This window comes from Martes martes, assembly GCF_963455335.1.
Source record: "Martes martes genome assembly, contig: scaffold_81, whole genome shotgun sequence".
NCBI lineage: Eukaryota > Metazoa > Chordata > Mammalia > Carnivora > Mustelidae > Martes > Martes martes.
The window spans coordinates 67,846-92,132 of NW_027666271.1; the positions used below are offsets into that span (position 1 = coordinate 67,846).

At 37.3% G+C, this 24,287-nt stretch overlaps 1 protein-coding gene across 1 annotated transcript in view; it reads left to right on the forward strand.

Annotated features, from left to right (window-relative positions):
* LOC308338100 (ankyrin repeat domain-containing protein 26-like) overlaps positions 1–24,287 on the forward strand; it is a 317,834-nt gene that overhangs the window by 45,997 nt on the left and 247,550 nt on the right. The window contains exons 14-19 of the mRNA XM_080831659.1: positions 11,085–11,252; positions 13,138–13,171; positions 13,518–13,659; positions 18,189–18,217; positions 18,309–18,381; positions 23,485–23,567. Coding sequence (XP_080687785.1) covers positions 11,085–11,252; positions 13,138–13,171; positions 13,518–13,659; positions 18,189–18,217; positions 18,309–18,381; positions 23,485–23,567 — 529 coding nt within the window. The remainder of the gene's footprint in view (positions 1–11,084; positions 11,253–13,137; positions 13,172–13,517; positions 13,660–18,188; positions 18,218–18,308; positions 18,382–23,484; positions 23,568–24,287) is intronic.

Sequence of the window (24,287 nt, forward strand, 5' to 3'; positions counted from 1 at the left end):
AGATTTCATTTCTTTTGATGGCTGCATACTATTCCATTATATATATATATATATATATATATATATATACACACACACACACACACATATATATATGTATATGTATATATATGTATATATGTGTGTGTGTGTGTGTGTGTGTGTGTGTATACCCCGCATCATCTTTATCCATTCATCAGTTGATGGACATCGAGGTTCTTTCCATTGTTTGGCTATTGTGGACATTGCTGCTATAAACATTCAGGTGCCCATGCCCCTTCGGATCACTACATATGTATCTTTAGGGTAAATACCCCGTAGTGCGATTGCTGAGTCATAAGGTAGCTCTATTTTCCACTTTTTTGAGGAATCTCCATGCTGCTTTCCAGAGTGGTTGCACCAGCTTGCATTCCCACCAACAGTGTAGGAGGGTTCCCCTCTCTTCGCATCCTCGCCAGGATTTGTCATTTCCTGACTTGTTAATTTTAGCCATTCTGACTGGTGTGAGGTGGTATCTCATTGTGGTTTTGATCTGTATTTCCCTGATGCTGAGTGATGTGGAGCACTTTTTCATGTGTCTGTTGTTCTGCACATTTTTTGACTTGATTATTTGTTTTTTGGGTGTGAAGTTTGGGAAGTACTTTATAGATCTTGGATACCAGCCTCTTGGATATAAAGTACTTTATAGATCTTGGATACCAGCCTTTTATCTGTAGTGTCAGTTGCGAATATGTTCTCCCATTCCGTGGGTTGTCTCTTTGTTTTGTTGACTGTTTCCTTTGCTGTGCAGAAGCTTTTTATCTTGAGGAAATCCCAAAAGTTCATTTTCACTTTTGTTTCCCTTGCCTTTGGAGACATGTCTTGAAAGAAGTTGCTGTGGCTGATGTCGAAGAGGTTACTACCTATGTGCTGCTCTAGGATTTTGATGGATTCCTGTCTCACATTGAGGTCTTCATCCATTTAGAATTTATCTTTGTGTATGGTGTAGGAGAATGGTCGAGTTTTGTGAAAAATGGAATACTTTTAAAATCTGCTGTGTTGCAAAAGGAAGTTACCTGCTATACTGGCACTCTTATTACCAACAAAATTGCTAGTCACTAGGTTTTGGTTTTGGTTCCTAATGCATGAGTGCTCAAATGTTGGACCCTCAAATTGATCTGAGTATTACCAAGAGATTTCATATAGCAACTTCTCCCATGTTCTATACAAACATTTGATTTGATCCCTGTGCTATAAACCAAGATGTTGCTAATGCGTTGAATCTTCTTCTTAAGGTACCATGCACGCGTGCTATTATCCTTCCTTTTTTACAAAAATTAATTTATTTTATTTTTAATTTTTTAATTTATTATTATTTTTTAAATAAACATATAATGTATTTTTATCCCCAGGAGTACATGTCTGTGAATTGCCAGATTTACACACTTCACCGCAGTCACCATAGCACATACCCTCCCCAATGTCCATAACCCCACCCCCCTCTCCCTCCCCCCACCCCAGCATATTATCCTTCCTTTTTAAAGAGAATCTATTTCTACATGCGCCTCACCAAAATTTTCAATAGTGACTTCATATTATAGAATTTATGAGAATTCAGTTTACAAAATAGGAATATTTTCTACATTCTAAACCCCTTGTACTTTCCTTACAGAATTTTAATATGACTAATGATTTTGCATAGTAGAATTTATCCTAGAGTTAGATGATTTTTATCAAGCATGAAATACTGCTGTTGGAACTTAGAGTTTTTCTGTGGTCTTTCTAAGCATGAGAAAAATGATAATCAGTTTATATAATATTATATATCTAGAAAATTTTTAAGGAGTCTTTTGCTTGTATAATTTCCTGAATTATTTAATGCTTTGGTTTGGCTTTTTAAAAAGATTTTATTTGTTTATATTAGAGAGAGAGTGGGGGGTGAGGTGCAGTGGTGGGGAGAGGGACAAGCGGGCTTGGCACTGAGAGCAGAGCCCTGTGCAGGGCTTGATCCCACAACCCTGAGATCATGGCCTGAACCAAAACCAAGAGTCGAAGACTTAACCGGCTAAGCCACTCAGGCGTCCCCTTGGTCAGGCACATTAAAAAAAAAATTAGTGCTACATGTATGCAATTTAAAAAATTTCAAAATATTACAAAAATACTACATCATCATTGTGTAAGGATTGAACTAAACAAGAAAATTGAGTCATCTGTGATCATTCCACTTAGCTATGAAATCCTTAAAAGAACCACGTACACTCAGTGATCCTTACTTCCCTCCCATTCGCTCTTGAATTCTCACTAGTAATTTTCACTCCCATTACTCCAAAATTGATTTTTCAAAGGTTACCACTGATTTTCATTTTAATAAGTCTAGACATAATTTCTTAGATCTCTTTTTTTTTAACCTATCAGCAATATTTGACCCATTGGAAAACTCTCTTCAAAATTCTGTCTTCATGTAGCTTTCAGAATATCACTCACTCACCTGGTTTCCCCCTGCCTTTCTAGTCTGTACATCTCAGCCTGATTTGCTTCTTTCTCCTCATTCTCCTGATTCTCCTTCCAGGAATCAGTCCTTGATTTTCTTTCTCTTGACTTTTACTATCTTTTTTTTTTTTTAATTTACTTATTTTTTAGAGAGAGAGCGAGCGAGCACAGGCAGATAGAGTGGCAGGCAGAGGCAGAGGGAGAAGCAGGCTCTCCGCGGAGCAAGGAGCCCGATGTGGGACTCGATCCCAGGATGCTGGGATCATGACCCGAGCCGAAGGCAGCTGCCCAACCAACTGAGCCACCCAGGCGTCCCATTGACTTTTACTATCTTGTATATTCTAATGATCCTCAAGTTTGTATCTCCAGCCCACATCTCTCTGTGGAATTCCAGACTTACATATAAAACCACCTATTTGATATTTTGGGGGATAGTTATTGGGTATTGCAAACTTAACATGCCCAAAATTGAACTACTGATATTCTTTCTTATACCTGCCTTTCTTATCTTTCCTAATTAAGTTAATGACAATTCTAGTTGCTCTGCCAAAAAACTTGGTATCATCTTTGACTCCTGTCTTTTTCTTTTTCATACATGCCCCATCTAATCTGTCAGCCAATCTTGTCAGGTCTTCCTTCAAAATATAATCAGAAGCCAAACACATCCTCCATGACCAAGCCACTGTCATCTGTTGTCTGTATCGGTGTAATAATTAACTAATTGGTCTTCTTGTTTGTTCGTTCTTTTGCCTTTTCTTTTCCCATTAATTCTAAACACAGTGGATCTTTTAAAACATAAGTCAGAGTATGTCTTCCTCTGCTCAAACCCCAGTTGCCTCCCATTTCGCTCAGAGTATGTGCCGAAGTTTTTTCTAACACCTACAAGGCCTTGTGTGATCTATTCATCTCAGGTCTCTCCCTATTGCTTACTACCTCTCCTTGATTTGAACTCCTATTTTCTGTCCTTTTCACTCTGCTGAGGTACACTGAATGTTTCACTTTTTTTTTTTTTTTCTCACTATAAACACTTTGAGCTTACCTCTCTACTTCCTGTTGACTCTGTCTGGAGTGCTTTTCCCATCAATAATACTCTTATGGCTTGCTTGCTCCTTGCTCCTTCCTTTTTTTTTTTTTAATTTAATTTTTGCTTAAAAAATAATTAAATTAATTTAATTAAATTAATTAAAATTTTCGGGGTGCCTCGGTGGCTCAGTGGGTTGAGTCTCTGCCTTCAGCTCAGGTCATGATGCGGGGGTCCTGGGATCAAGCCCTGCATCGGGCTCTCTGCTCGGTGGGGGGCCTGCTCTGCCGCCCCCCACCCCCGCCCCGCCGCCTGCCTCTCTGCCTACTTGTCATCTCTCTCTCTGTCAAATAAATAAATAAAATCTTAAAAAAAATTAAGGCCTTTCTCGGTTATCCCGATTTCTTGGTTATCCTATATTTTGGGAAATATCCTGATTTCTTGGTTATCCTATAGCACATCAAAATTTGATTTCTCTGCTTTAGTTTTTCTCCTCTACTACTGGCTATTTTGCCTGTGTAGTTTATTGTTTTTTGTGTTTACTTCACTCATGAATAGGATTTTTATCTGTTCATTGCCATGTTCTCAGTGCCTAGAAAATGTTCTAGCATATATAGTTCTATTCAATAAATGTTTATTGAGTGAATGGGGTTTAACCTGCATGTATTGTTTTTAACATAATACTGATTCTCACTTAAACAAAAGGAAAGTTTGACATGGGTCCCTTCTGACAATTTAACCTGTCAGTTGTATGCATTTTTTTTTTAATTTTTGGGGGGCCCAATATTGTGGTTACTTGCTACTTATTCTTTTACTGGTATTTATGTTAGCTTTAATTATAGTAAAATGGATCAAAGGAATCACAAACTTCATTTATATTTTATTAGGGAAAATGAAATATGATTGTAAATTATTATAAGATTTTAACAATTCTTGCAAAAGGATTATGAGCCCTCAATATGTAAACTAAGAAGATGAAGCTGGAATTTATTGCCTACTAGTAAGAGAGAACTATGCTGGTCAGTCTTTTCTGACAGAGCAGTCTGCTATTCTTATATAGGGTTTTGGGAAGAGTAGAGTTTAAGGTTTGGGGGGCTTTCAGAGAATTAAGTGGTTTGTCATCATCTGAAACACCATGGTAATTTGGGTGAGACTGTTGGTTGGTTGGTTGGCACTCGAGGCATGTGTATTGGAGTGATTTTGTTCCATATTGGCTTTCTTTTAGAAAGGAGGAGCTGACATTGCCTGATTGGTGAGTGAGGCCAGTAGGCATTGATCAATTACACGCATTTAAAACTGCATATGGTGGCTTCTTGTTACTATGGCTTCCTATTCCTATTTGGGTTCCCCCCACCCTAAGTTTGAGGCGACTTTAACTAGATTTTTTTCTATTTAAAAGTTGCTTCTATCAACTGTGTTCAAAATGAAAGCTATTTCATATTCTGTAATTATAGATTTATTTTTGAAATTTAGGTCGAGAGAGATTGTTCAATAATTGCTTTCAGGAAGATCCTTCTTTTTTGGATGTTAAATTTTAACTAGAATAGTTATCTGTTTAACAGTTTTAAAACAGTAATTGCTAGCTTTGTTTTTGTTTTCAGTGCTCTGAGGGGCTCATGTTCAATTCCTAAATTAATCATCTCTTGTGGGAAATTTAGTCTTTTTGTGAGTTTAGGTAGCTATATGCTAATAATATTCTCTTGCATGCATTTAGTCCATGAAAAAGTAATTATAATTTTGTATTAGTAAATCTAGCTTTTTATGTTAGGATTAAATAGTAAGGTAAAAGTATACAAAAGTTACCAAATCATTTTCTTTAAGAAAATTAAGAAGAAATTATTTGTGTGAGAGAGAGTATGAGCAGGAGGGAGGGGCAAAGGGAGAGGGCGAAGCTCAGCGGGGAGCCTGATTTGGGGTTCGATCCCAGGACCTGGAGATCATGACCTGAGCTGAAGGCAGACCTTATCTGACTGAGCCATCCAGGCACCCTCAAATAATTTTATTTTCAAACAAAATTAATCAGATTATTGCTATTTTTGACATGTGAGTATTGTTGAATTTTGTCCAGATTTTTTGAGGTATAATTGACAGATAACTGTGTAGGTGTAAGGTATACCTGTATTACTTTAATACTCTTTTATATTGTCAAATGATAATAGTGTTAATAACTCTATCACCTCGCATAATTATCATTTCTTTTTTAGCAACTCTTTTAGTAACTTTCAAATATGTAACAGTATTATTAACTGTAATCACCATTCTGTACATTAGACCCTCAGATCTTACTAATCTTGTAATGGGAAGTTTGTACCCTTTAGCCAATATCTATCCATTTCCCTCAGCCTCCTACCCCTGGCAACCACAAGTCTATAAATGTGTTTTTTTCAAGATTCCGTGTGTAAGATTATAGAGTATTTGTCTTTTTGGATGACTTCGTTCACTTAGCTTAATTCCCTCAAGGTTCATTCATGCTGTCACAGATGGCAGGGTTTCCCTCTTTTTTTTTGTGGCTAAAAATATTCCATTGTAAATATATACCACATTTTTTAAATTAAATTTTTTATTTATTTTCAGCGTAACAGTATTCATTGTTTTTTCACCACACCCAGTGCTCCATGCAATCTGTGCCCTCCCTAATACCCACCACCTGGTTCCCCCAACCTCACACCCCCCCCGCCCGTTTAAAACCCTCAGGTTGTTTTTCAGAGTCCATAGTCTCTCATGGTTCACCTCCCCTTCCAATTTCCCTCAACTCCCTTCTCCTATATATATATACACCACATTTTTAAATCCGTGGATCCCCTGATGGGCATGTAGGTTGTTTCCATGTCTTGGCTGTTGTAAATAATGCTGCAGTAAACATAGAGGCGCAGGTACCTCTTTGAGATACTGATTCATTTCTGTCAGAATGTTCCCAGAAATAGGATTACTGGATATTCTGATAGTTCTATTTTTAGTTTCTTGAGGAACCTCCACACTGTTTTGCATAGTGGCTGTACCAGTTTACAGTCCTGTGACAGTGTGTAAGGATTCCCTTTTCTGTACATCTTTGCCAGTGGTATCTCTTCCCTTTTTGTTGTAAGCCATTTTATTAGGTGTGAGGTGATCGATATATCATTATGGTTTTGATCTGCATTTCCCTGATGAATAGTGATGTCGAGCCCATTTTTTGGTCCTGTTGGCCATTTGAATATCTTCTGAGGAGAGCTGTCTATTAAGATGCCTTGCCCAGTTTTTAATTGTATTTGTTTTTTTGCTGTTGAATTTTATGAATTTCTTATATACTTTACATATTAACCTTTTTTCAGATAGTGTGGTTTGCACATATTTTCATCCATTCTGTAGGTTGCTTTTTCATTATGTTACTTGTTTCTGCTTTGTTTTTTAGATAAATTCAACTTAGTTAACATATATTGTATTACTAGTTTCAGGGGTAGACTTTAGTGATTCATCACCTGCATGTAACACCCAGTGCTCATCACAAGTGCCCTCCCTAATGCCCACCGCACAGTTAGACCATCTTCCCGTCACCTCCCCTCCAGCAACCCTGTTTGTTTCCTCTAGTTAAGAGTCCCTTATGGTTTGCTTCCATCTCTGTTTTTATCTTGTTTTTTCCTTTCCTTCCCCTATATATTCAACGTAAATGGAACTAGAGTGTTGCTCGTTTCTTTTGCCGTGCAGAAACATTGCTTGTTCCACCGATTCTGCTTTTGTTGCTTGTACTTTTGATGTCACATCCAAAATCATTGCCAACATCAATGTCAGGGAGCTTTCCCCCGTTTTCTTGTAGGAGTTTTATGGTTTAAGGTTATATATTTAAGTCTTTAATCCAGTTTGGGTTAATTTTTGTGAGTGGTGTAAGTTAGGGGTCCGGTTTCATTCTCTGCATGTGAATATCCAGTTTTCTCAGGATCATTTATTGAAGAGATTATCTTTTCTTCCTTGAGTGTGCTCAGCTCCCTTATCAAATTTTAGTTGACTATATCCATGGGTTTATTGTCCGGTTCTTGATTCTGTTTCTTTGCGTTTTGTGTTTTTTTTTTTTTTTTTTATGAATGGTCATCCTATTTTGATTATTGTACCTTTGTAACAGTTCGAAAACAGGAAGTGTGATGCTTCCAGCTTTGTTCTTTCCTGGACTGATTTGCTTATTTGGGGTGTTTTTTGTTCTATATAAATTTAAGTATTCTTTTTCCTATTTCTCTGAAAAATGTCACTGGAATTTTGACGGGGATTGCATTGAATCTACAGATGGCTTTGAGTCACGTGGATATTTAATGTTGATTTCTCTAATCCATGAATAATGAGATATCTTCCTATTTGTGTGTCTGATGTTTCTTTTATCAAAGTCTCATAGATTTTAGTGTACATATCTTTCACCTCCTTGGTTAAGTTTATTCCTAAGTATTTTGTTCTTTTTGATGCTTTTGTGAATGGTATTTTTAAATTTCTTTTTCAGATTTTTTTGGTTAATGTATAGAAATGTAACGGATTTGTATATGTGGATATTGTATCCTTCATCTTTGCTAGTTCTAACAGCTTTTTGGTGGTGTCTTCAGCATTTTCTATATGTAAGATCATATCCTCTGCAGACAAAGACAGTTTGATTTCTTCTTTTCTGATCTGGATGCCTTTCATTTCTTTATCTAGTCTGATGTTTAATACGAGTGGTAAGGTGGGCGCCTTTGTCTTATTCTTGAACTTAGAGGAAAAACTTTCAGTGTTTTGCCACTGAGTATAATGTTAGCTGTGGGTTTTTCATATGTGGTCTTAGTTATGTTCAGGTATGATACTTTGGTACCCACTTTATTGAGAGTGTTTATCATGAAAAGATGTTGAATTTTGTCAAATGCTTTTTCTGCACATATTGAGATGATCTTGTAATTTTTTTCCCATTCTGTTAATGTGTATCAAACTTACTGATTTGATTTGATTGATTTCTATAGGATAATTTTGCTCAATAAAATATTCTTGGTTGGCAGTTCTTTTCTCTCAGCATTTTTTTTTAAGCTTTTATTTATTTGACACAGAGAGAGGGATCACAAGTAGGCAGAATGGCAGGCTGAAGAGAGGGGGAAGCAGGCTCCCTACTGAGCAGACAGCCCGATGTGGGGCTCAATCCCAGGACCCTGAGATCATGACCTGAGCTGAAGGCAGAGGCTCAGCCCATTGAGCCACTCAGGTGCCCTTCCAACTCTTTATTAAACTTCTCATTTTGTTCATCTAGTATTTTTCTCATTTTATTGAACTGTTTTTTTGTTTTGTTTTGTTTTTTAAGATTTTATTTGTTTATTTATTTATTTTAGAGAGAGCACGTGTGTGAGCCGGGCAAGTAGCAGAGGGGGAGCGACATGCAGACTCCACACTGAGCATAAGGCTGATGCTGGGCTGGATCTCATGACCTTGCGATCATGAAACAAAATCAAAGGTCAGGTGCTTAACAGACTGAGCCACCCAGGCACCCCTGAATTGGCTTTTTGTGTTTTCTTGTAGCTCACTGAGTTTACTTAAAACTGCTATTTTGAATTCTTTTTTGGATAAACTACTGATCTTCATGTGTTTGAAATCAATTACTGGAAGATTATTGTGATCATTTTGTGGTATCATATTTCCTTGACTTTTTATATTCTTTGAAGTTTTACATTGCTGTCTTTGCATTTGAAGTAGTCTTTAATGACTACCTTTCCAGTGTATCCAAACCTGATTTTGTTTTGTTTTGTTTTGTTTTTGCTCTGGTGGTGTGCTGGAACTTTACTGTAGGAAATCTAGTTTTTCTAAAAAAGCTCTTTTGTCAATGGGTGATTATCTAAGTGTTTTCCAGGGGCTCCCAGATGTGGTTGAGAGGAAGGGGCTGGAGCCAGTCTATGGGCTATTGCTGGGTCCATAGCTGGGACTGTAGTGAGTGTGCCTGTTATCTGATGCATGGGTAGGCAAGAGTTTTCCTAGGTCCCTTGGTTTATGGTGCTTGGTTCCACAGCTCCTACAAAGAGGTCCACAGCTGCTTTGTCACCACAAAGACATTGTATTGTAGTTGTATATTGATCAGTCTTTGAAGCAAGGGATGTGTATTTGCTTATATATGGTTGGACTTCATAACTGTTCTGTGAACTAATAAATGAATTGAAATGGGTAGCCGCATTTTACAAAAAATTGTTTTTTTTTAAATTCTTGACCAGTGAAATTATTAGAAAACATTGGCTTTTTAAATCTTTAAAAAATTTTTTTTAAAGATTTTTTTAAATTAAATTTAATTTTTTCCCAGTGCTCCAATATTCATTGTTGATGGACCACACCCAGTGCTCCATGCAATATGTGCCCTCCTTAATACCCACCACCAGGCTCAACCAACCCCCCACCCCCACCCCTCCAAAACCCTCAGTTTGTTTCTCAGAGTCCACCACTCTCGTGGTTTGTCTCCCCCTCCGATTTCCTCCAACTCACTTTTCCTCTCCATCTCCCAATGTGCTCCATGTTATTACTTGCTCCACAAGTAAGTGAAACCATATGATAATTGACTCTCTCTGCTTGACTTATTTCACTCAGCATAATCTCCTCCAGTCCCGTCCATGTTGATAGAAAAGTTGGGTATTCACCCTTTCTGATGGAGGCATAATATTCCGTTGTATATATGGACCATATCTTCTTTATCCATTCGTCTGTTGAAGGGCATCTTGGCTCTTTCCACAGTTTGGGGATTGTGGCCGTTGCTGCTATGAACATTGGGGTACAGATGGCCCTTCTTTTCACTACATCTGTATCTTTGTGGTAAATACCCAGTAGTGCAATTGCAGGGTCAGAGGGAAGCTCTATTTTTAATTTCTTGAGGAATCTCCACACTGTTCTCCAAAGTGGCTGCACCAACTTGCATTCCCACCAACAGTGTAAGAGAGTTCCCCTTTCTCCACATCTTCTCCAACACTTGTTGTTTACTGTCTTGTTGATTTTGGCCATTGTAACTGGTATAAGGTGGTATCTCAATGTGGTTTTGGTTTGAATCTCCCTGATGGCTACCGAAGATGAACATTTTTTCATGTGTCCATTAGCCATTTGTATGTCTTCTTTGGAGAAGTGTCTGTTCATGTCTCTGCCCATTTTTTGATGTGATTTTCTGTTTTGTGTGTGTTAAGTTTGAGGAGTTCTTTATAGATCTTGGATATCAGCCTTTTGTCTGTAGTGTCATTTGCGAATATCTTCTCCCATTCCATGGGTTGTCTCTTTGTTTTGTTGACTGTTTCCTTTGCTATGCAGAAGCTTTTTATCTTGGGGAAGTCCCAAAAAGTTCATTTTCACTTTTGATTCCTTTGCCTTTGGAGACATGTCTTGAAAGAAGTTGCTGTGGCCGATGTCGAAGAGGTTACTGCCTATGTTCTCCTCTAGGATTTTGATAGATTCCTGCCTCACATTGAGGTCTTTTATCCATTTCGAGTTTATCTTTGTGTATGGTATAAGAGAATGGTCGAGTATTTATTTGAGAGAGAGGGATAGAGAGTAAGAAAGAGCATGAGAAGGGAGAAGACCACTGAGCCAAAGGAAGTGGCTTAACCAACTGAGCCACCCAGGCTCCCGAAAACATTAGCTTTTTAATGGATGTTTTAAATGGATTTTTAAAAAATAGTGCTCCTGCTTTGGATATAAAGGAAGTAAGGAAAGGGGATAAAGAAAAACAAACATCAAAAGAATCTGTGATTACATCAAGGTTTGAGAAAGCCCCTTCTCTAACTTCTCATCCTCTACAAATGAATGATGACAACACTTCAAGTGGAATGGATCAGGATGAAGGAAGGTAAAATCTACAAATTCTTTATTTCCTTCTGAAGGAATTTTAACAGTGATTACTTTTTATGGAAATGAAATGCTGTAGCGTAGGTACAAGTGAAGACAAGAAATACTCAAGTATATCAGACACACTGCTTGAAAGGTTAAGATGAGGACAAGTGACTTTGACAAGGAGCAGTTTCAACAGTCACCATGGAAGCTGGACTGTAATGAATAAGTATAAAGAACTCCTTAAAGAATTTTTACAGGAAAGGTAATAGAGAAATGGATGATATAAAAAAGAATGTGGAGTTCAAAAGAATTTTCTTTATTTTTTAATTTTAAGATGGGAGCTTTTAGAATACCTTTGTATGCTCCCAGAAATGATCCAATGGAGATAGGCATGGTTATTTTATTTAATTTTTTTCACATTTCCAAATGTTAGAAAGCTTATTGATTGTATTACATTCTTTTAAAGATGATATAGTAATTGTCCTTAGTATTCCTATGCATGTAGTTTTGTGTCAAGAAATTGTTTATTCAGAATTGGTTCCACCGTGGAGTATTCTCATATAATTGAATATGCAGATACTATCATTCATTCACTTAAAACTATACATATAATAGTAAATATTCAAACCTTAGGCCATTCTGAATAGAACTAATCATTCCTTGATAATTTTTTTAGATTTTATTTATTTATTTGACAAACAGAGATCACAAGTAGGCAGAGAGGCAGGCAGAGAGAGAGACGAAGGGAAGCAGGCTCCCTGCTGAGCAGAGAGCCCGTTGTGGGGCTTGATCCTGGACCCTGGGGTCATGACCTGAGCTGAAGGCAGAGGCTTTAACCCACTGGGCCACCCAGGCGTCCCCATTCCTTGATAATTTCAGATATTCAGTGCCTTTGACAGTATCATGAATAGCTATGGTTTTATTAGGTACTTTGAATTATCTGGTTATATTTACTTAATATTTGTTTAGATTCTGGGGGAAGGGGAAAGATTTTATTTATAATTGAAAAAAAAACTATCAATCTATCATAGATTATTACTTTTGGTTTATAAAGTTCTAAATTACAAAGCTGAAGATTCCTGTACCAACAGTGTCATTGACACCTACATAGTATACTCAATAAGTGTCTGTTTGTGAATAAACAGTTGAATGAATAAATGAATGCCCATTGATCAACTTATTTAGAAGAAGCAAATCTTGAGTTGTTTGAAAGTAGATTTTCAATATTGCCTACATATGAAGTTTTTTATTTAAAAAATGGTTAAGATTCATGAATTATTATTTACAATTATAGCTAAAAATGGAATACGCATAGATTCATTTGCTATCAGATTACTTAAAAACACTTAAATATTACTTTCACCATATACTGTAAAACACGTGTTTTGAAGGCACATTTCCTGGATTTGAATTCTGGGTCTACTCCTGACCACCTGTACCAGCTTTGGGAAGTTACTTTTTTCTGTGCCTCATTTTCTTCCTGTGTAAAATACCCAATATAATTACCTACGTTTATAAGATTGTTGTGAGGCTTAAAATACCTTTAAAACATGTGAAGTTTTCATAATAATGCATAGTATTTACACAGTAGATCCTCAAAACACTAATATCATGATTATCAAAAAAGGGTTTCTTTCATATAAGAACTTAACTTGCACTTTCCAAATAGTTTTTAGAACCAGTAAAAGCTTGTTTTTATTGAAAATGATGACAAAAAATGTGGTATGTTTCTTCATGTCAAATAATGCAAGTAACGTTATGATTTTCCTTTGCTTTTTGTCAGTGTGATCTAAATTTAATGCTTTGTTAACATTATTAATAATATAGTTTAGATATGATTTAGATATTCTTTGTATGTTAAGTATTTAATATTTGCCTGAAAAGAATTGATTTTTTTTTAGATCTGCAAAGGAAACATCTAGTGACAAGGAAAAGGTAAATATATACATATAATTTTTTTCATTTATTTTTAAATTTTTATTTTATTACGTTATTTTGATAAATAGTGTTTATCAGAAATATTATTCCACGATAAAAAATTACTTTAGGAAAGGCATAGTGAAAAAAGAGAAAATCTGCCTTTGTTGTACAGACATATACGTTGAAAAAGTTGTTCAGAAACACTAGTTATTGATAAAGGTCATTTTGATAAAAATCAGTCCTTTTGAAAGTACCTTTTTTTTACTCTTGTAAAAAGATACGGGTATTTATCATCTCTCTACACTTAGTATATTTTATCAACATTTAGGGGACATTTTGAAGTAGTATTATTTATTTGTAGGTCAAAAAGCAAATTGATTCTATGGATGACTTTGATGACTTAACTCTGTCATCTGAAACAATTTCGGAGGGTTTCCACATGCCTTGCTCTAATCATATGACTTGCATGTCGCTAATTGAACAACATCGCATGGATTGTAAAGGTAAGACCCTTGTGTAAATATGAAGCCTTTGTATGTACATTACTATAGTAATATGTGCACTTCTTGTCTAGTGCTGTACCATACAACACTGATGTGTTATAGAGCTACTCATCTCAGAAATACGTTTTATATGAAAATAGAGAAATGTTGAATACTCTTAGCCAAAGAGCTGTAATTTCCACTATGTTTTTCGTCATGGCAATGGCACACCTGATGTGTGTTAACTCTCCTCTTGTGTGCCTTCACCCAAGGTCAGGTCAGGTTACCACTACATTTGTCCTAGAAAACTGAAACGACCCAGCACTGTTTTCCCTGGCATTCCACTTCCCAGAATCTTGGTCTACACTGCAACCATAGTTACCATATATTTTTAAAAATTTATATTTCATCACGTGACCCCCTTGCTTAAAGCTTAGTTATTACGTCTCATCGTTCTGGGGTGAAAAACCACAGTTCTCAGCTTCATCTTGGATTGTTTCATATTCTTCTGTCCGTGTCTCAGCCACTGTTTTAGATATTTTTTCTTATAATAGAGGTTTTTTTCCCCTCAACAGCTTAAGTTAGGGCAACTGCACATTATGAAGTGTATAATTTGATAGTTTTGACATATGTATATGCATATGAAACCTTAACTGTAATTCAGGCAGGTAATAACCCTTAAGTCTCGTGTCTCTTTGTATTCCCTCATTATGAAACTGCCGAATGGTTTTCTAAAGTAGTTGCACCATTTCCAATTCCCACTAGCAATGTGTAAGAGTTCTGATTTCTCCCTATATATTCATGAACACTTAGTATTGTCAGTTTTTTAAGTCTTAGATGTTCCGATGGGTCTGTAGTATATGTATCATTATGGTTCTAATATACATTTCCCTAATAACTTATAATGTTGAGCATATCTTCGTGGGCTTATTTGCCATCTGTATATCTTCTTTGAACTGTCCAAATCCTTTGTCATTCTAAAAATTAGGTTTTCTTGGGGCACCTGGGTGGCTCAGTGGGTTAAAGCCTCTGCCTTCGGCTCAGGTCATGATACCAGGGTCCTGGGATCGAGCCCCGATATCGGGCTCTCTGCTCAGCAGGGAACCTGCTTCCTCCTGTCTCTCTGCCTGCCTCTCTGCCTACTTTTGATCTCTGTCAAACAAATAAATAAAACCTTTTAAAAAATTAGGTTTTCTTACCTGTTGAGTTTAGAGAATTCTTTGTATATTCTAGATATAGTTCCTTTATCACCTGTATTTTTTTTTTGCAAAGATTTTCTCCCAGTCTGTGACTTTTCATTCTCTCAGCAGTATCTTTTGAAGAGCAGTTTTTCTTTTTGATGAAGTCCAGTTTATACCTTTGTTCTTTTATGGATTTTTGCTTTTGGTGTTCCTATCTGAGGAATCTTTGCCTAGCACAAGGTCAGAGGTTTTCTCTCACGCTTTCTTTTAGAAGTTTCGCAGTTGAATAACAAAGTTTTATAGTTTTAGGTCTTACATTTAGATCCGTGATCCATGAGATCCAGTTTGTGTCCTTTTTTTTTTTTTAAGATTTTATTTGTTTATTTATTTATTTGACAGAGAGGGAGAGCATGAGCAGGGGGAATGGCAGGCTGAGGGAGAGGGAGAAGCAGGCTCCCTGCTGAGCAGAGAGCTGGACACAGGACTCAGTCCCAGGACCCGAGATCATGACCTGAGCCAAAGGCAGCCACTTAACTGACTGAGCCATGCAGGCACTCCCATTTTGAGTTCTTTTTTATTTATGATACAGGGTATGGATCCAGGTTCATTCTTGAACTTGGTAAGTTTACTTATTAGTTTTAGTAGCTTTTTAAAAAATTCTGTCAGATTTTTCTACATAACCAAAATTTATCAAACTTTTTTTAACTACTATTTTACTAATTTCTTCAGGTGGAGCCAAAGGTCATCAGTTTGAGACTTTTCTTCTTTTTTAGTATATACATTCAGTGCTATAAATGTTCATGTGAGTGCTGCTACTGCAGGATTCCAGAAATTCTTAGGTGTTATATGTTCATTCCCATTCAGTTCAGAATATTTTCTAATTTCTTTTTTCCTTACTTCTTTGACCCAGGGGTTATTTAAAGATTTTATCTATTTGAGAGAGAGAGATAGAGAGTGAGAGAGAGAGAGCGAGAGCGAGCGAGTCTTAGAGCAGACTCCCCTCTAAGCAGGGAGCCCAGTGTGGGGCTTGATCCCAGGACCCTGAGATCATGACCTGAGCCGAAGGCAGACACTTAACCAACTGAGCCACCCAGGCGCTCTGACCCAGGGTTTATTTAGATGGGCGTTAATTAGTTTGCAAATATTTGAGTATTCTCCAGAGATATTTTTATTCTTGATTTCTAATTTGATTTCTTTGTGGTCACAAAACACACTCTTATGACTTCAGTTCTTTTGACTTACTCCTTTTATTAGAATTTATTTTATGACCCAGAATATAGTCTCTTTTGGTAAGTGTTCCACGGATGCTTGAGAAGAACGGTAGTGTTCAAGTCTACGATGTCCTTGCTGATTTTCTGCCTACTGAACTCTCAGACTATAATTGTGAATTTGCTTGTTTCTCTGAAGTTCTGTCAATTTTTACTTTATGTATTTTGAACCTATTAATAGATGCATAAACATTTAGGTTTATTATGCTTCCTTTAGTTGACCCTTTTATCATTATTAAATGAACTTATTTATTGCTGCTAATGTTTTTGCTTTGAAATCTGTTTTGTCTGGTATTAATGTAACCGCTCAGGCTCAGCCTTCTTTTGCCAAGTGTTAGTGTGGTCTATCATATTTCTGGCCTCTTAACACATTTGTAGTTTTTACATTTAAAGTGCATTTTTTTTATAGGTGGCAGATAGCTGGGTCTTCCTTTTTTATCCATTTTGACAGTCTGCCTTTTCATTGAGACTTTTAGACCATTTTCATTTACTGTGATTATTGATGTAGTTGATTTGAATCTGTCATCATGTTGTTTGACTTCAATTTGTCCTTTCCGATCTTCATTCCATTCTCTTCTTTTTCTGATTTCTTTTGGATTAAGCAAGTAATTTTTATGATTTAGTTTTATTTATGTGTTTATGTGTATGTATGTATTTCGCTTACTAGCTGTAACTCTTTAGTTTTGCTATTTTGGTGATTAGGGCCTAAAGTATATGACGTAAGCATCATAGTCCTCCATCTAGTAATGTTATAACACATCATATGTCGTTTAAGAAAATTATAAAGGTTTACTTTCTTTTCTTCACTCCTAGCCAGATCCTTCTGGATCTGTGGGTTTAGAGTTTTCATTAAGTTTAGAAAGGTTTTGGCCATTTTTTCTTTTCTTTTTTTAAAGATTTTATTCATTTATTTGAGAGAGAGAAGGAGAGAGAGAGAGAGAGAGAGAGAGAGAGAGAGAGTGCAAGCACAAGCCAGGGGGGAGGGGCAGAAGGAGAGGGAGAAGCAGATTCCCCTCTAATTGGGGAGTCCAACACTGGGCTTGATCCTAGGATCAAGCGGGGAGCCTGCTTCCCCCCCCTCTCTCTCTGCCTTCTTCTCTGCCTACTTGTGATCTCTCTGTGAAAGAAAGAAAGAAAGAAAGAAAGAAAGAAAGAAAGAAATCTTTAAAAAAAAGAAGTGCACATTGTGAGGGGCGCGTGGGTGGCTCAGTGGGTTAAGCCTCTGCCTTGGTCTCGGGTCATGACCTCAGGATCCTGGGATCGAGCCCCGCATCCGGCTCTCTGCTCCGCAGGGAGCCTGCTTCCTCCTCTCTCTCTCTGCCTGCCTCTCTGCCTACTTGTGATCTCTGTCTGTCAAATAAATAAAAAATCTAAAAAAAAACAAAAATAGAAATTATAGGGTTGGTTCCCTGTATGCTAAAACTGTTTTTATCAATAAGTATGACATGACCAAAGATTTTCAGTACCTAGGATTTCTGTGGCCATTCAATAGATTTTGTTCCATATACATAGTCATATTTCCATATTTAAAGCTATTGTACATTATTTCCTAGATGTGTTTTATACACCTTCTTGTATAAGTGAATGAAGAAACTTTAAGGTGGCTAAACTAGTGGATGCAGGAAATGTCGGCATACCGGTAGCCCACAAGGATACGGACAAAAATGAGTACTTTTGGTAACTGTGATCCCACAAGTGTATATCCAAGCTGATCAGTTCCTACGGTTTTGTTTGATGAAAACTCAGTTATGCATTCAGTTGGCCTATCATCAGCACTGTGTACTCCTACAGGACAGGACAAATTGAAGCAGGTCATACATACTTAGAGTCCAATGGTATAAATGATTCTGCTGTGCTGCCTTAAGGATGTGGTGTAGCATTCTACCATGGGCTTTCACGTATGTCCACTCAGAGTCACGATTTGTTCCTCTCATTAGAAATGGCCCTTCTGGCCAACCCACCTTCCTGTCTGCAGAAACAACCCCCAAACCCATTTGTCATCTGAGCCAGGCATGAGGATTCAGCTTAGTACTAAGTGCATGAGTGTTTGTGGGCTTCTCTATGTACATGGAGCTAACTAGATGACCCTTTTGCTTTTTAGATACTCCAGGAAAATATTCTCACCGGAAGGTAAAACTTACATTTCTATTTTGAGGCTTTAACTACAGATTGCATGAAATGTTCATTATGTCTTAATCATATTGTTTCAATACCCATTCAGCCTGCTGTCGAGGGGAAAGGTTTCATTTCGAATCAACCCAGAGACATGGAGGAAATTCAAGCATCCCAATCAGGTAAATTTTACAATACAAATTGAACGGTGTAAAGAAGTCCACTAAAATATTTGAAATGCTCACAGTCTTCTTATTCTGAAGTCTTTTTATTTAGTTAGTTATTTAGTTAGTTAGTTATTTAATTGTGGGGGCAAGCTTCAGTGAAGGTTCTGACATAAATAAGGTAGATGTTATTGCTGATATCTATGTTTGAACAGAAGATATTTACAAGCCTAAGAACAAGAGCTTCTGAAACAGGGAAGGTTTAGCTCAATTCTTTAAAAAGGAAGAGCCGACTGTTTGAAATGCCGGAAGGGTATCAGGGGCGCTTCCGGTACCAAAACCTGTCGGAGTCGGATACCAAAATTTCCCCCCTGTTACTGCTTTCCTCGCTGTTGGGTAGACATTAAGGACTGACGTGGTTGATGATGCAAAGCTATGTTCTAGTCAGCTATAAGAATGTGTGGCTGGATGGCATGTGAAATGGTGGTACTTCATAAATAGTATCATTGAGTGCCAAGTAAGAGTATTGGAAGGAGAAGAGAGCAGGGTCAGTTTGGGGGGAATTGAGGAAGTTTAGCCGTGCTAAAAAGTCTATTAGAAAGTTTGTGACTTTTAAGACTTTTCCAGTTTTGAAGAATTGATAGTGACGAACGTGAAGCTTGCTTCTAGAAGGTGAAGTTAAGGTGAAGGAATGTGGCAGCAGACTCAGTATGGACCAGAATTTCTCCAATGTTACTGAATCGTCGGAGACCTTGTTAAAAATGCACATTGTGGGGGCGCCTGGGTGGCTCAGTGGGTTGAAGCCTCTGCCTTCGGCTCAGGTCGTGATCCCAGGGTCCTGGGATCGAGCCCCACATCAGGCTCTCTGCTCTGCGGGGAGCCTGCTTCCCCCCCTCTCTCTCTCTGCCTTCCTCTCTGCCTACTTGTGATCTCTGTGTCAAAGAAAGAAAGAATGAAAGAAGGAAAGAAATCTTTAAAAAAAAAGAAGTGCACATTGTGAGGGGCGCATGGGTGGCTCAGTGGGTTAAGCCTCTGCCTTGGGCTCGGGTCATGACCTCAGGATCCTGGGATCGAGCCCCGCATCCGGCTCTCTGCTCCGCAGGGAGCCTGCTTCCCCCTCTCTCTCTGCCTGCCTCTCTGCCTACTTGTGATCTCTCTCTGTCAAAGAGATAAATACAATCTTTCAAAAATAATGAACATTGTGAGCGGCAGGTCTGGGATCCTGCATTCTGACCTGTCAGGTGATGCAAATGTCAATGGTGCGTTGGTCATGTGCTCCATTGCAAGGGTGGAGACTTCCACGTAGAGACACCTGGAAAGGCCACTGGATACTTCAAGACACCACAGGATCAAGGAAAACATTATTTTCTTTTTGTTTGTAAGCATGTTTTCAGCTAGACGGGAGAAAGGAGATGCAGAAAGGGAGGTTATAGATGTAAGATACTAGTGCTAACTAAAAAGGAAAGAAGTGGTGGAGATAATCCCTAATAAAAAGGGTGTAAACAAAAACAATCAAGACTATAGATCCACAAATAGGTCTTTTTTTAGGATTTTTTTTTCTTTATTTGTTTCAGGGAGCAAGATTGAGAGAGACAGAGAATGATCAGGGGGAGGGGCAAAGGCAGAGGGAGAGGTTCCTCAAACAGGCTCACTTCTGCGCCTGGAGTCTCCATGCAGGGTTCCGTCTGAAGACTCTGTCCTCATGAGCTGAGTCGAAATCAAGAGCCAGATGCTCAACCCGCCGTTCCGTCCGGGTGCTCCCAGAAATTACTTTTTGAAGGGGCGTAGCGAAGGGAACAAGGGAAAAGGGAAAGTTACGTTAGCTGAGAAGTCTTGGAGTTGAGAAGGAAACTCCAGAGAATTCACTTTAGATGGCTCGAGGGTATTTGCACTAGAACCACATATCCATCCTCCTCAGGTCTTTTGGACATCAAAGATACAGGTTACGTCGGTCTTCATTACTCAAGTGAGATACGGAAGCTATGGCTTTCTTTTTTTTTAAGATAGGTAATTTTTTGATACGAGAGCTGTTTCCAAAAACCCTTGAAAGACTGACATGATCTACCAAATCAAACTACTTTTGGAAACTATAGAAATACAGGATTGGTTCCCTAAATATTAAAATTGTTATTATCAGTAAGTGTGACACTAATTCTGAAATACATATTTTTTATTTTAATAAATAGAATTTTTTTAAAATTTTAATAAACATATAATGTATTTTTATCCCTAGGAGGTACAGGTCTGTGAATCGCTACGTTTACACATTTCACAGCAGTCATCATAGCACATACCCTCCCCAATGTCCATATCCCCCGTAGAATCTTTTTTTAAAAAGATTTTGGAGATTGTAATTTCTTTTAGGCTGTTTTTAGCATTCACTTGAGAGTGGGTGGCAGTATTATATTTAGAAGTTTGTGCTCAGCTAAGGATACTAGGTTGAGGTCTAAAGATTGCTTATTGAAAACAAAGTTTCTTAACTTTATTTTTATAGCTTTAAATTCACAAGTATTGGTCCAATTATATTCAATGTAACTAGAAAATGCAGCTTCCCAAACCAAATATTAAAATATTTCCTATATTCTCTATGACTTTATTTTAGAGTTGTCTTTCCCAGCATTAATGGGAATCATTGAGAATTTACTATATAGTATCATCTTCTCAACTATGTATGCATAGTCTATGTTCTTGTTTTATTATTTTTATTTTATTTTTTTAGAGAGCAAGAAGGTGGGGAGGGAGGGAGGTAAGGCAGAAGGAGAGGGAGGGAGAGAACCCCAAGCAGCAGGCTTCACGCTTAGCACGGGCTCTGATGTGGGGCTGGATCTCACGACCCTGAGATCATGACCTGAGATGAAATCAACAGCCAGACACTTACTTCACTGAGCCACCCAGATGCCCCTTATTATTATTATTATTATTATTATTATTTGAAGATTTTATTTATTTGAGAGAGATTGAGAGAAAATGTGGGAGGAGGGGCAGAGGGAGAAGCAGACTCCCCACTGACCTGGGAGCCCGATGGAGGACTCCATCCCAGGATCCAGTCATGACCTGAGCTGAAAGCAGCCGCTTAACTGACTGAGCCACCCAGGCGCCCCCCTTCATTAATTTTGATGAATAGGTGGAATATTGGTTTTAAGGAGTACTACACCGTTTAAAAATAACATTCTCCTGATATACTCAGTCTACTGATTAACCATATCTAATGTGTGCTCTACTTAATGTACCAGTTAACTAAGGGCCTTTCATCAGTCATATGATCAGGTCGGTACTAATAAATTGTACAGTATTTTTTTCACCCCTGTAGTTTTATGTTCTTTCTTTACTTGTAGAATTAACACTATAGTTTCAAAAGATTTTCAATTATCTCCTAGAGTAGTGAATGCAGACAATAAATTCAAAGTTACTTACCTATACAAGTGACTTGTTCCTGTTACTTCCTCATGAGCTTGGTAGATCCAAGAAGCAGGACTTTTAAAACAAAGCACCCACAGGCTTCTGTAACATAGGAAGATATGGAACAGAAAAATTATAAAATAAATACATTCAACTTAAAACAGTTCATGTAGAATAATTCCCACTTGATGCCTTTTATAAAGTAACGAGCAAAATTGGTTGCTAGGGACCCAAGATTGTGTATTTACTCATTTAATATAGATTTATTCTGTACTGGCCCTGATAATTTTATATCCTCAATATTTCTAGAACCATTCTGTCGGTTCAGGTGTGCTTCATCTTTATTTTGCATCAGTGCCTTCTCATTCATCTCCCATCTTTTATTACAATGCCCCTCAGATTCATCCCTCTCCACAGCATTTAGAGTGATGTGTCTCGAATGCAAATATGACTGTGAACCATTGTTGAAAATATGTTTGTGTCCAGGTATCTTAAAATTACATATAAGGCTTTCATAATTTTGAGTTCTGCTAAGCTCTCTAACCCTTTCTACTGTCTGCCCTTTTCTCTGGCATCTGAACTGCTTTTGGTGTCTTCCTCTTTGATTCCTGTATTTTAGACAGATATTTACCCTGTTGTGTGTTTCTCTCCCTTGTCTTACTGCGCCCTCTAACCCCTTTGACTCTGGCTGACCTCAGTGTTGCTGTCTCAGTTCAGGCATTATCTCTACAAAAACCATTCCTGACACCTTTTATCTACATGCTGCTTTAAACCTGGGTGCCTAGCACTTACTGGGAACTCAGTAAATAATTACTGAGTAGAATAAAGACTGTTTACACAGAGATGATTTAAGAGATTGTCCCATACAGGGCCCCTGGGGGGCTCAGTCGGTTGAGTGTCCAACTCTTGATTTTGGCTCAGGTCAAGCCCCAAGTGGGGTTCAGTGCTGGGCGTGGAGCCTGGTCAAAATTCTCTCTCCCTCTTCTCCTTCCCCCCGTCTCTCTCTTAAAAAAAGAGAAAGAGAGAGATTGTCCCATACAGTCTAGTAACAAAAGGAATATGTACACATAAAGAAGTAACTTACAGTTCGGGTGGTGAAGATGCACTAGAAAAATCTGTATGGTACTAACGTAGCCCCAAAGAAAGAGATCTATTTATCTAGGGAAGGGTAGCCTTAATCAAGGATGACTTTGTGTAGCAGTCTGTGTCCTAGAAGATGTGAAGAAATTTGTCAAGAAGTAGAGGAAAACATTTTAGGAATGTTTACATTCATCAGGGAAATACACCCATAGGAAGGTTGTACACTGATAAAGGCATAAAAAATACTAGTAATTTTGGAAACCATGAATAATGTTGTAGTTGAAGCTTAGGGTGACGTTTAAGAGGTACTGTAACAAGGTAAAGAATAGTCTGTTGTGATTTTATATCTTTCTGCTGCATTTTAAAAATTTGTTTCTGATTGTTTTGTTCATTGGTGTTAGGTGGGTGAATTTGTGAATGATTCTTTGAGATGTTTGTATGCCTTTAACCTAGTGACATTTAGTATTTCCCAAATGGTTTGTTGAAGTTTTTGATAATGAAAAGTATTTCTTAAAGTAAATATCCAGCTAAAGATTAAGTTTAATTTAAACTCTTAATTGATAAGATGTTGTTTTCTATTTTTATGAAGGTTATAGCTTTTATCTAACCAGTCTAATTTGTCTATTTTAATAAAATATATAGATTTTTCAGCAGAACTAGACTTAGAAATGACAACAGAAAAAGAGGAAGAAAGTCTTAATGAAAGTGAAAATAAACACCTGCAGGTATATACAAATTTAAATTTAAATTTCCAATTTTATATTGTTTTCCCTGCTTTAAGAATGTAACATAGCTCAAATGAAATTATCTTCTGAACAAAATGTATTGAAGTTGATCGATTATAATTTAGTATTTAGTTTTTTAAAATTTTACAAGTTACCATATTTAAAATATTGTTAGAATTTATAGTAGCTTGTAGTTAAACTTCATCCTTGGAATTGGACCAAAAAAATTCCTGAATATTGTTTGCTTCTTCCATTTTTGTAAGTTTTTACATGCTAAAAAGTTGACATCAAATACTGAACCATATGTTTAAGCAGTTGAAATTAAGTGCAGTATAACAATTATGACTATTGACTTAGATTCATGTAGAAGGAGTGGTTCTTAATGTGCAGTTCTCAGTGGTTCAAAACGTGCAGTTCTGTATTGTCAGTCACTAATGCCAAGATTAAAGATTTATTTTGTCTTGTGATCTCTGTGTAGTTGACTTCAGAGAGTAGGATCATAAAATGAACACAATTGCCTATTGTAGAATCAAACCTTCCAGGATGGGACCTTTGTATTTGGGTAATAAACAGGAACGTTTTCAGTTATTTCATTTCCATATAGGGAATCTGTAAATATTATTCGCATTTTTCTTATCCACTCTCAGTGGACGTTACAATAGCTGGATACAGGCAGATAATTTATAGTGATGTATAACACTATCATAGTATATAATTTGA